This window comes from Asparagus officinalis, chromosome 10 (genome assembly GCF_001876935.1).
Source record: "Asparagus officinalis chromosome 10, Aspof.V1, whole genome shotgun sequence".
NCBI lineage: Eukaryota > Viridiplantae > Streptophyta > Magnoliopsida > Asparagales > Asparagaceae > Asparagus > Asparagus officinalis.
In genome coordinates, this window is record NC_033803.1 from 19198806 (window position 1) to 19211898 (window position 13093).

Below are 13093 nucleotides of genomic sequence, written 5' to 3' on the forward strand. Positions count from 1 at the left end.
TTGTATCACGCTCTAACCCATTCTCTATCTCTCTCGGTAACATCCGAAACATCGATCGACGGTAGCAGCGAGCAGAAAACAGTAGCGTCGTGCCGACTTCGCGCGCGTTTTCCTGCCACCTCCGGTCTCCGTTTTCACCACCGTCTTAGACGGTGTGTAGCCCTTTATATTGTCTATCATACGGTATCTTCCTTTCACTTGGGCTCATTTTCTACATCTTGTTATATCGCTTCGAATATTGTTAGTTTTAATTTCCCCAACTTGCTAGAACTAACATAGTGCGGGCTAGAACTAGCATGGTACGAGCTAGAACTAAGAAAGTGCGGGCTAGAACTAACTTGAGGGCCCAAGAGTCTAGAACTAAGATGAATTAGAGCTAGAACCAGCTATAACTAACATAGTGCGGGCTAGAACTAGCATGGAGAATCTACTCCGACCAATTCATTGCCAAATAAACGCAATCGAATGGAGAATCTACTCCGACCAATTCATTGCCCAAGAGCCCAAGTCCAAAAGAGAGGAATTCAAAGGTTTAGATGCAAGCTTAAATAATATTTTGATTAATTACCATCAGAATCAACATCACTTTGTTCTCCTGAATATTGAAAAAGCTAAAAAAACATTTGTTATCGTGAAAGTTGATGCTGGGCACGATCGACATGTGATGCGATATATGTTAGTCTAAGTTGTTGAAGACATGTAGCTTCTTCTTGGCAAGCATCCGGGTTGATGGCATCCCGACAACGTTGATGGCATCCAACAACGTTGATGGCGAACTCGAGGGCAAGGCAGTTAGCGACAGTGGCGAACTCCGGCGTAGTCAAGGGCGAGACGGGGAGCGGCGGCGAGCAACGGCGACGAGATAGGACGGAGGAGAGGAGGGGAAGTGGTTGGGAACTCGAGGGCCCAACTCGCGAGCTAGAGCGCGGATCTGGAGCCCGATGTCGTCGTGAAGGGCGTAGTCGCGGGCAGGAATGAGGCTTGAGAGCTTGAGAGAGAGAGAGAGGAGAGAGGAGAGAGAGAGGGGAGATGAGAGCGCTTGGGGCCCAGGCGGAGGCAGCGACGGCGAGGAAGGCGAGGGCCAGAGCAACGAGCTTGAGAAAGCTCTTGGTTTGAGAGAGAGAGAGAGAGAGAGAGAGAGCTGGTTTGAGGAATTGAGGAGAGAGGATAAGGATAATTTGAGGATTTTAGCTTTGCTAGCATGTAATAATTATTAAAAAGAGGCTGTAGTACAAAGTGTCACACTTCAAGGGGCTGATCCACATGGGGAAACTATGAGAGACCTCGTCACATGAAGCTTTTGCTTTTGAGGCCTGGACACATTTTTCCCTAAAATTTTGTTCATTTATGACAGTTATGGACATTTAACTGTATCCACATGAAATAAACACATTAGCGGATGGAGAAACAAATATATACCATCCTTCACACTTGAAGAGGTCCTCTTTTCTTCTTTTGATAATTCCTGCAATAAAGTTTCAACCTCTATATTAGGTTGAAACAACATCTTTCTGAACCACGGCATCAAAGAACCAAAATGTAAAACCTTGTTCAAATAACTGTCCAATAAATCTTTGCTTTTATAAACGCAATGGTTAAAAATAACACAATATTCCACCGCATTTATAACCACAGGACTAATATCAACACACTAATACAATTTGAGGGACTAGTATTCAACGTATGATGATATGAGGGACTACTATCAAAATAGGAACTAATATCTCAAAAAACCCAATAAAATCAATAAACATATAATATATAAAATCAATAAACATAGTACATGAATCCGAATCAGTGCAATCAATAATTTCAAAATTGTTGTTGAAACAAGTGCAGTTTCTCTTCCCTGTGTGATTTTCTATAGAGGGCCCTCTACACTGTTTTTGTCTTCACTCAGATCTCGGTGGAAATATATCGCAGCTTATATTTAAATCCAAAACATTATTTCATTTACTAGATAAACCTATAACTGGCAAACCAGTTAATATGACTGACAATATCTCAATAAAACTAAATAATTTTAAATTTCATATCAAAGACGACGATTCATTATTCTAAAGCTTAGAAACTATCTGACAACTCTCTTCTTCGATATGAGGGAGCTCGATGCATTGAGATAATGCATTGACAAGCCTTCTAATATCATCAGAGGTATGTGCAGCACTCAGAGTTATCCTCAACCTACGCAAAAGAAAGAGACAATTAAAAGCCAAATTATCAGTTTGAAAACTTAAAAAAAACATATTATTGTCAATATACGGCCTTCACCTGCAAGAATTTGGAGGGACTGTCGGAGGTCTAATTGCTGTTACGTGGAAACCAGATTTTAACATGTACCTGATACAAAATAAGCAATATTTTGAACACAATTACTCAGTAAATAAAACACCTCCTCTTAAATAGAATTTAGGTCCATGCATCTAAAAACTTGCGAAGAAAGCAGGTATAATTGTTCGACAATATGCATATGGTGCAGTTGGTCATTGAGGATCGGAAAATTAATGTAAGGGTACATTTCAAAGAACCCCCTGAACTTTCGCACCACATACTCTGAACTTTACAAACCATAGACTCCTTAAATAGCAGGACTGACAATGATGACAAGAATTCAAGTGCTCTGCACGTGACAACTTCTGGACAGCGTTACACTTATCTACTAAATATAATTTCTATATTATCCGGAATGGGACAGGCAATAAGTAATTTCTGAAGCTTGTGCAAGATCCCCTAAAATTCAAGGGGGTTTTGTGAAATTTATCCTTGGTATAAAGCAGTTGATAGATTTTGTACTATGGATCTCATTGAAGATGGTGATAGCAGACAGCAAACACTGAGAATATAAAAGCTAGTTTGTAGCTTGAGATCTTTCTAGACTATTTGATATGAACTCCAAGTAGACAACTGAACATAGGCTTCTAGAAGAAGAGAAGAAAAACCTGCTTGCAGTCAGTGCTGACTCTTCACTGCCAACAACTATAGAAATTATAGGACTAGTAATATGAAGGTTAGTTAAAGAATTGAAGTCATGCACCCGACGCCAAATTTCTCTTCTTCGCCACTTCTCTTTTCTTGCGATGACGAGGGAAGCTGCAAAATAATAATAATTTCAGAAACTGAACTAACATTGGAGGAAATACGTGGAATGAATGCCTGAGTTTGCAAGAAAGGCACATAAGCATTTACTATACTTTTTACATGCAATTAGAGCTGCAGTTACAAATGCACAAATACAACGATCCAAAAAGGTGGCATTTCACATGAAAGAAAATGATCTCTTTCTTGGTTGCTCTTCAAGATCTTATCCATCTTTATCATCGAGGCTGACCAATGATCATTTTAATGCATATTGTATTACTTCACTATCTATTAAGGTGTCTAATAACTATCTAGATTTTCCCCAAGATAGTTCAGAGAATCTGAAACTAATAAAAAACAATTGGGATCTACTCATCTATGAATCGTCGAGTATCAGTTCCAGTCTTAATAACTGTTGAAATATTAATAGGTTTAGGGGCTTATTTGTAAGTTGTAGGGGCCTATATAAGCCCATGTTATCTCATGAATAAGATTAGGGTTTCAATTCCAACTTGGTATCAGAGCCTCCACAAAAAAAACCCTAACCCTAGACGCCCACGCGGCCCTTCCTCTCTCCCTCACACCGGCCTCGCCCTATCCCTCCTCGGATCAGCCACCCCCGGAGATGAGACTCTTTCGATGCCCACACCCCCCCCGGCGAAACCGACGCTGCTGTCGCCCCTTCTCTGGTTCGACAACAAATCAGCCCCCCCCTCCGACCAAAAACCCGACCCCCCCTCTCTGTTCGACAACGTCACCCCCCAGACAACCGACCTCCCCTCCTGTTCGATCAACAACTCAGCCCTCCCTCCGAACCTCCCTGCTCTGTTGACCACGATAGCCCTCCCCGCCCCAGCTTCGGATGCAGCCCCGCGCCCACCGCCCCCGCCTCATCACTCTTGACCACCCCCCCGCTTGTGCTGGCTCCGTGTCGAACCTCGAGCTTTTTGACAATGGAATTCCTCGACTCAATCCTCGAACTGATGACAGGAAGTAGGATAGTATCTGCACAGCGATGAGATAGTATAACTGTTTTTGTTCTTGTTTCCTCTGAGCAAACGGAGAATGTTGTTTGAGATCCTACTCTTGTTGTGCAGCAGAGTGCTGCCCGGCACATTTCACTGCCCCACAAGCAAGGGTCGGAAGAGCAGGGTGGTGGGTCTGAAGCTTTTCGATGGAGGAGATATCAAAAGTTGAACCTCGAGTGCCGGTTGTATCAACTTTGATGAAGCTAATGATAGTGTGTCGGCTGTGAGAGCGCTAGACAACCATCGAAGAAGTTGGAGCTTCGACCATCGATCTGAGCTTGATCGCACACGCGAATACTTACCTGAGCTGGTCGCGGCGGGTGAGATACACCCTTGCAGGGAGGAATCTGGAGGGTTATCTGACAGGAGAGATGACAGAGCCGGCAGAGGACTCGGAGGGAAGAGATGAGTGGAAGGCCACTCATATGTTGGTATACATCTGGCTCCTTAACTCGTTGGTCCCAACGATCGCTGCCACGGTAGATGGCATTGAGAAGGTGAAGGACGTCTGGGAGAAGTTGAGGACATATGATGGAGTGGGGAATAACCTGAGGGTATTCCAGATTAAAGGAGAGATCGACGCCACAGTCCAGGGAGAGAGGACTGTACAGAAATATGCTACAGAGTTGGAGCGCCTGTGGCTGGATTATGATCACTTTTCCCCCCGGGCTAGCTGCAAGGACCCGGGATGTAAAGAGCGGGAGGTCTTTCTACAGGAGAGGACTATGGTGTTTCTCAAGGGATTGACATCAGAGTTCACTCAGCGAATCGCATTTGTTTCTCAAGGGATTGACATCAGAGTTCACTCAGCGAATCGCATTGCTGCTAGCTCAGCCGAAGATTCTCACGCTGGAGGAGGCTGTCTCTGCTATGATCCAGGAGGAGACTCGCATTCGGCTGTAGGCGGGGACAGGTGGACTTCCTGTGGTGAAGTCAGCACTGGCAGCCTCAAGCAGCACTGGATCTAGGGGAGAGACTCGACAGTGCTACAACTGCGGTGCGGTGGGTCATCTAAGGCATGCTTGCACCAAGCCACCCAAGGAAGGAGATCCGGGTGGACGTGGACAGTTCGGAGCTCGTGGTCGTGGCCGTGGGGGTCGACGAGGTGGAAGAGGAGCAGGGAATCGGGCGAATCTGACGGTAGCAGAGGAAGAAGAAGCTGAGGTGGTCTTTACAGAGGAGGATCGTGCTCTCCTGACGATACTCAGGAAAAAACAGCAAGTAGCAGGGGATGGAGACTTAAGGAGTGGGACTGAGGAGGCATCCACTTCGTTCTTCGCCAGAGGCAACACTGCTACCTATGCTCATCCGACCAGAGATACTGATGACATACATGCTCTTGCTTCTATGTCTCCCAACAGATCATCAGAGTGGATAGTCGACTCCAGTGCGTCTCGTCATGTGACAGGTAATGCTAGTGAGTTCTCATCATATACTCACTTAGCATCGCCTGATAGTATTCAAACAGCTGATGGTACATTTCAGCCGGTGGTTGGTAAGGGTACAGTCGATTGTACTGGTTCTGTAACTTTGTCCAATGTGTTGCATGCTCCTTCCTTTCCAGTCAATCTTTTATCCATTAGTTCTATCATCCTCCAACTAAAATGTATTGTTTCTTTTGATATTCCCAAGGTGATCTTTCAGGAGAAGGGGACAGGACGGAGACTTGGGACTGGCACATGGCGTAATGGACTGTGGTATCTGGATCGTGAAGGGCTAGATTCAGCTTTGATGTCAATGGTAGAGAGAGCAGAAGTAGGATCTGAGATGAGTGCTGAGAGTGTGTTGATATTTCATCACAAACGCTTGGGACATACTTCTTTCGGTGTTTTAAGTAGATTGTATCCATCTTTATTTGAGAAAGTAAATAAAAAAAAACTTGTGTGTGATGCATGTAAGTTGGGAAAGCTTACTAGAAGCTCTTATGTTAGTTCTGATCATAGGAGTTCTCATGCATTTGATATGATACATTCAGATGTGTGGGGGCCATGTTCCACAAGTTCTATGAATGGATACAAGTATTTTGTTACCTTCATTGATTGCTTCTCTCGCGTTACTTGGTTATACCTGATGAAGAATAAGAGTGAAGTGTTTGGCTGCTTTCAAAACTTTCATAAGAATGTTCAGACTCAATATGAAGCAGTGGTGAAGGTATTGAGATCTGATAATGGGACAGAATACACCAACAGAGTGTTTGGAGAATACTTGTCATCTCAGGGAATACAACACCAGACTACGTGTCCATACACACTAGCTCAGAATGAGGTAGCAGAAAGGAAGAACAGACATCTTTTAGAGGTTGCTAGAAGTATGATGATCTCCATGAATGTTCCAGAAACATTGTGGGGGCAAGCAGTGTTGACTGCAGCGGCACTGATCAACAGAATGCCCTCAAGAGTACTGGATTGGAAGTCTCCGTGTGAGACGTTGAAAGGAGATAATGGTGGGATTCTTCCACTGAAAGTATTTGGTTGTGTGTGCTTTGTGAAGGATAACAGACCATCAGTCGGGAAGCTTGCCTCTAGAGCGATGAAGTGTATTTTTGTAGGATATTTTGCTACTCAAAAGGGATATGTTTGCTGAAGCCCGGTGGAGAAAAGGCTGTTCGTAAGTATGGATGTGTACTTTCGTGAATTTGAGCCATATTACACACAGAAGGTACCCTCATCCGTTGGTGACTCGCCCAATACTGGAAGTATGAGGCGAGAAGGGGAGAATGGTGAGAGGCAGAATAATATAGAGAAATCAATTTCTCTAACGATTCCTTGGGAAGGAGAATTGGTTGAGGAGGAGCAGGAGAATAAAGAAGAAGAGGATAAGGAGACAAGAGGTGTTAGGCAGGAGAATAAAGAAGAAGAGGATAAGGAGACAGGAGGTGTTAGGCCCACGGCTCAGAGGGAGCTACTTACCTATAGTAGGAAGGGGAAGCAAATTGCAGAAACAGTACCTACAGTACCACTAGTGCCAAGTCCCTTATCAACGCCTGTCCCGACTCCTGAGACACCTACACCACCATCAGATTCCTTCCAAGGTGATATCAATCCTCCCCTTACTCCTCCCACACCAGTATCAGTACGGAGGACTACTCGCAGCAATGCGGGACATCCTCCCGATAGATATGGTTGGGATCTTGCCCAGTTTGTATCATATTCTAATATCCACCCTGCACATGGGGCATTCATTGTATCATTGGACTCTGTTACTGTACCTAACAATTGGCAGGTTGCTAAGAAGGATCCAAAGTGGAAAGCAGCTATGCATGAGGAGCTAGGAGCTCTTGAGAAAAACCGCACTTGGGAGCTAGTAAAATTACCAGAAGGGAAGAGAGCAGTTGGGTGCAAGTGGGTCTTCACTGTGAAGCAGAATCCAGATGGACAAGTTGAGCGCTACAAGGCTCGTCTGGTGGCAAAAGGGTATAGTCAGACATATGGCATCGATTATGATGAGACTTTTGCACTGGTGGCAAAGATGAGCACTGTTCGGACCTTAATCTCTCTGGCAGTAAATGGTGAATGGAAGCTACACCAACTAGATGTGAAGAACGCATTTCTTCATGGAGATCTAGTGGAGGAGGTATACATGGAGATACCACCAGGATTTGGTACAGATCAGAGAGTGGGAAAGGTCTGCAGATTGAAGAAGTCTCTTTATGGGCTGAAGCAGTCTCCTCGTCCTTGGTTTGACAGATTCAGAAGGGCTATGATTGGTATGGGGTACCAACAGATCAACGCCGACCATACCGTGTTCTTTCGACGGAGTGGAGACCACATTACCATGCTTGCGGTATATGTTGATGATATGATTATTACAGGGGATGATGAAAAGGAGATTGCCCAACTCAAAATGAGACTGGGTAAGGAATTCGAGGTGAAAGATCTTGGCTTGCTTCGATACTTTCTTGGAATAGAGATAGCTCGAGGAGCGGAGGGAATCATCCAATCCCAGAGAAAGTATGCACTAGATCTTCTCAAAGAGACAGGGTTATTAGGGTGCAAACCTGCAACTACACCGATCGACCAGAAGTTCAAGCTAGGTGCTGAGGCCGGAGAACCTGTTGATCGTGACAGATACCAGAGGCTGGTGGGAAGATTGATCTATTTGAGTCACACACGTCCTGATATCTCTTTTGTAGTGAGCGTGGTGAGTCGCTACATGCACGATCCGAGGAAGGGTCATATGGACGCTGTGTACCAGATTCTGAGATATTTAAAGAGTGCCCCCGGAAAGGGGCTGATATTCAGAAAGAATGGACATGTGAGCATCGAGGGTTATTGCGACTTTGACTGCGACTCTGATTGGGCTAGCTGTGCTGATGACAGGAGATCCACCTCAGGATATTGTATCTTTGTAGGAGGTAACTTGGTCTCGTGGAAGAGCAAGAAGCAATCGGTGGTAGCGAGATCAACAGCTGAAGCAGAGTATAGAGCCATGGCCTTAGGAGTTGCAGAGTTATTGTGGTTAAAGAGTATGTTGGTGGAGCTGGAGCTGGATCAAGGAGCCAAGATGAAGCTGTGGTGTGATAACAAGTCAGCCATCAGTATCGCCAACAACCCAGTGCAGCATGATAGAACCAAACACATCGAGATCGATAGGTTCTTCATCAAAAAGAAGTTGGACAATGGACTACTGGAGTTAAGTCATGTTCCAACTAAGGATCAGGCAGCAGATTGTCTGACTAAGGGACTTAGCTCAGTAGATATGATTAGAGGATGTGACAAGATGGGCTTAGTGGATATCTTTCGCCCATCTTGAGGAGTGTTGAAATATTAATAGGTTTAGGGGCTTATTTGTAAGTTGTAGGGGCCTATATAAGCCCATGTTATCTCATGAATAAGATTAGGGTTTCAATTCCAACTATAACTTCAGAAACAAAAAGTAGAATCCAACTAGATTCGGATCTTCATGATAGCTCCCAATGTGTAAGTTACCTGTATCTGTCCGCTACCCAGTCATAATTAGGCAAACATCTAACATATTCCAAAATACGATCTTATATAATGCAGGTACTTCTGTATAACACCAAATTTTTTTATGAAAAGCTCGAAAGGAGATGTAGCTCTTGAAACAAATAAGAGATACTCACTAAGTTTTACTTGAAAAAGAGAACCTCAGGGAAAAAGAAAAAAACTAGCTTCTGTATGCATGCTGATGCATATGAAGTGTAAAGTTCTTAGTCATTCATTACCATGGGCTGCAGCAGCAATGGGCACTGGAATCGAAGTTGAAAATATAAAAGACCGTCCTCTAGACTGTATGAGTTGTCTCCATTTAGTGCTGCACACAAAGAAAAAAAAAAGTTATTTGATGCATTAAAGGAGACAAAATTATTCATAATCGGCATCAGTTTTCATATGAGAAACTTTGTACTGCTTCTTCAGCTAGAAACCTTCATTTTTTACAACTTTCAGATGCACACCCCAAAAAATCTTACTGAAATATTAGTCCTCGAGATTCTCTGGCTAAGTCTCTCTAGCCCAACTGCCATCTACGCTGCTAAGTTAACCATGGTCTTAAATCATATTTCACGGGTTTAGGGTTTTAAATAAACTCACCTTATTAACGAAAATACATCATAAGTAAAAATAGTTCTAGAATAATTGTAATGACGAGTAACTATAGGATAAATTACCAGATTGGTATTTTAACATGATCATATTTTCTAATATGGTATTTATTTCTGCTCTGGTGCCAATATGGCATTTTAACTTGTGCCCCAAGGACAATAAGCGGCCCTTTTTTCTCATTGGAGAGAGAATTCCAGTTAACTACATTTCTTTAGGGAAAATTTCTTTCATCCCTCTAACCTATCAAAATTATTAAATCTTATACCCTCCTCCTTCAACCTCCCCTAATTCAAATTTCTTCAGTCCTTTTATCTAATAAGATCCTCCTTCACTTATTTTTTCCATCTCGTCAATGGATCTCCCTCTTTCTCCTTCAAACTCTCTCATTTAAAACCTAAACCCCAATACAAATTGGTAGCAACTTGGATGGAGGTTGTTGAGCTTGAATTAGAGTTTAGGTTTGACTTGGGAGAGGTTGGAGGAGAAAGAGGGGGCTCAACTCTCAAGTGAGGATCTTATTGGGGAAAGTGGTGGATATTTTTCCAAAAAGAAAAAAAAAGTTCGCCAGAATTCTCAACCGCCAACAAGAAAAAAGGGTCTTATTGACATCGGGGCACAAATTAAAATATCATATTGACGCCAGCGCAAAATAAATACCATATTGGAAAGTAGGGTCAAGTTAGAATACCAATCCGATAATTTAGACAATAACATTCTTTTGAGACAATAGATTAAAAGTTCAAATTATTTCTCACATTGCAGAATAGTTTAATCATATATAAAACTCACAATTATCTCCGAAAGGGAAGTGAAACCTCTTCGACCTCAGAACGGGACCTAAAATCAGTCTTACAAGAAATCAAGATACATGCAGGGCAGGTAGGATTTAATACAACCACCTTTTCCTTCCTAAAATCTTTAGACCTAAGTTTTAGATCCAACCAACTCAAACTGTGAGAGGGTTAGGGCTAAGCCGGAGACATAAATTTTGGGTTTACTGTACATAAAAGACTGGCAGTGCTAGACCAGGTCTTTTTTGTGTGTCGAATGCACTTTTTGTCAGTATTTGTTTTTAATTTCAATTTCTTTCTTCTTTTTTAGGGGAGGATGAGGGGTGGGTGGGGTGTGTGTTAACCACCTTCAACCACAACACTAAGATCTTTTGTACTTCTCTAGCTGAATAATAAGATAATCGTCAAACTGATTCTAAAATATGATATGGACCGTGAACAAAGATTGACTCTTAAGGCCCTAATTTTGCAGGCCTGAGGTGATGGTTAATAGGATTTAAAACTGTTTTTTAACTTATTCAAATATTTATCCTACACAAGGCTAATATAAATATATTGGTGGGTCAAACAACAATAACACCTCAAGGAATGTGGTAATTGATATGCCTCTCCAGGTGGATTCATCACGTATAAAATGCAATACTAATAAAGCTTCTCCATCCAATCATGTATAAAATATAAGAAACTGCATTAACACGTTTAGAGAGAATGGACATCTAAAGTTCACCTGAACTGTTGATACTGATTGACAGTAAGAGGTCCAAATTTTTGGAAAGAAATTTGATTAGTGAGGAGAATACTTTTGCAGAAAAATTCTGACAAGTTGTCTTGCCATGTCAAAAAGAGTTAACAAGAAAATAAATAGTAACATCGAATTTGCAGACACTAAATAAAATAGGCAGTAGCATTTAGTGAGGTACTATTTCCTGTATAGTCAAAAATTGATGCTCCATTATTACCACCGAGCAATGTTTTACCTGCAAGCGATGAAACCACCATGGCAACCAACCGCCTTGCTTAGAGTGCCTATGCATATATCAACATCATTTTCACACTGATAAAGTTCCGGGACTCCACCACCATTCTCACCACATATAAGGGTTGCATGAGCCTGAACATGACAATGATTGGAATACGGATACTATATATGACTTTGGAACATCATTTAGAGCCACAAGCAAGACTTACATCATCAATTACCAATAAAAATCCATGCTCTCTCCGAAGCTCAACAAGTTTGGGCATTGGAGCAAAATCTCCATCCATACTAAACAGACTGCATCATAAAAATAATAAATTAATAATGCTTATAATTTCATGAATATACCATGGAAACGCCTTCAATACTATAACTTGAGGATACACAAAACTTACCTATCAGTGATGACAACTTTCTTCTCTAGTTTGCAACGTGATCTGTAGATAATAACTCTGGTTGTCCATGAGATGTGAAATATGCAAAATGAAATTTTAAATTGCTTTAAAAACGAAGACATACAGGAGAGAATTGAGATGAACCATATCACAGTGCTTATATACAAAAATTTCAACTTCTTGCTGCCGTTCAGCGAGGCGAATCCCATCAATTATAGATGCATGGTTCAAGGCGTCTGAGAAAATAGCAATTCTCTCATCTTTTGATGGTTTTCTACCAACAACCAAAAGGGAGCTGGCACTTCCCAGAGCTGACATGAAAGCCATGTTAGCAGAAAAACCAGTAGGGCAAAGAAGGCAATCCTGAAAAATGATTAAATCATGCAGTAGCCTCTTAGTGTTATGCTAAAATAAATTACAGAGAAGAATAACATGTTACAGTATTTAATTGTTCACTTACAATACAAGCATGGTAATGAATATTCCAATAAATGTAGAAAGCATAGAACTTTGGAAAAGGCAACGAGACAAGATATAAAAGTCCATTGAGCAAACACAACAGAGCAACAGCCATAAATTTTTACATGAAATATCCTAATAGCAAAGACAATAAATAACTTCCCCCACTGCACAACAAACATTCACTATGTCTTCTCTAGGACCATGTTCTATCAAGTTCTATGTATCTGATTTCAGACTCTCTTCTCATGCAATGTGACCTTGGTCTCCCTGTTTAAGTGTGTTCATCAACTCCCAAGACCCGCTATATAGTGATACACTGATGCCTATAAATGTTGGTTGCCAACTGTGAAGCTATGACTATCACTATCATTGTCTTAAACTAACCAGTGCATTGTAAGTTTCTTCTAAGTGCTCCTAATTTATGGTGTGATCCTGTATACAATAATCCGACATGATGTTAAAAAAGTATGGATGACGCCAGTATAATATCAATCAAAGTGTGAAGATACATATTAACGCTGACACTGATTTGTTTACTAATCATGTTAAATCATTTAGTATATGCATCACAGCATCAGAATTTGACATGGTCAATAATTAACAAAATTGCTTTCTTCTATGCAATGAGTTATGTATTAGTTCAGAGATATCCCATCAAAAGATTGCTCCCATCACAATGCCTTATTAAGTGCAGCAAGTGTCCTAAAAAAACTAATGAATTCTAACTCAGAATTGTCATCTCTGGCAGGGGCGGAGCTACTTGGACAAGGGTGGTGTCAAGTTACACCACCTTTTT

The 13093-nt window shown here is 41.9% G+C and overlaps 2 protein-coding genes across 2 annotated transcripts in view; one reads left to right on the top strand and one right to left on the bottom strand.

Annotated features, from left to right (window-relative positions):
* The window catches only part of LOC109825368 (8-amino-7-oxononanoate synthase), a 19163-nt gene continuing 7815 nt past the window's right edge, over positions 1746-13093 (bottom strand). Inside the window, exons 4-11 of the mRNA XM_020392225.1 lie at positions 11960-12198; positions 11836-11877; positions 11650-11737; positions 11439-11572; positions 9292-9380; positions 2940-3090; positions 2272-2340; positions 1746-2184 (exon numbers count right to left, since the gene is read on the bottom strand). Of these exons, the coding sequence (XP_020247814.1) occupies positions 2058-2184; positions 2272-2340; positions 2940-3090; positions 9292-9380; positions 11439-11572; positions 11650-11737; positions 11836-11877; positions 11960-12198 (939 nt within the window). The 3' untranslated portion in view covers positions 1746-2057. The remainder of the gene's footprint in view (positions 2185-2271; positions 2341-2939; positions 3091-9291; positions 9381-11438; positions 11573-11649; positions 11738-11835; positions 11878-11959; positions 12199-13093) is intronic.
* LOC109825369 lies at positions 4429-5602 on the top strand. The gene is made up of 2 exons (XM_020392226.1): positions 4429-4854; positions 4901-5602. The coding sequence occupies exons 1-2, from the start codon at positions 4478-4480 to the stop codon at positions 5007-5009; spliced, it is 486 nt and encodes a 161-aa protein (XP_020247815.1). The 5' UTR covers positions 4429-4477; the 3' UTR covers positions 5010-5602.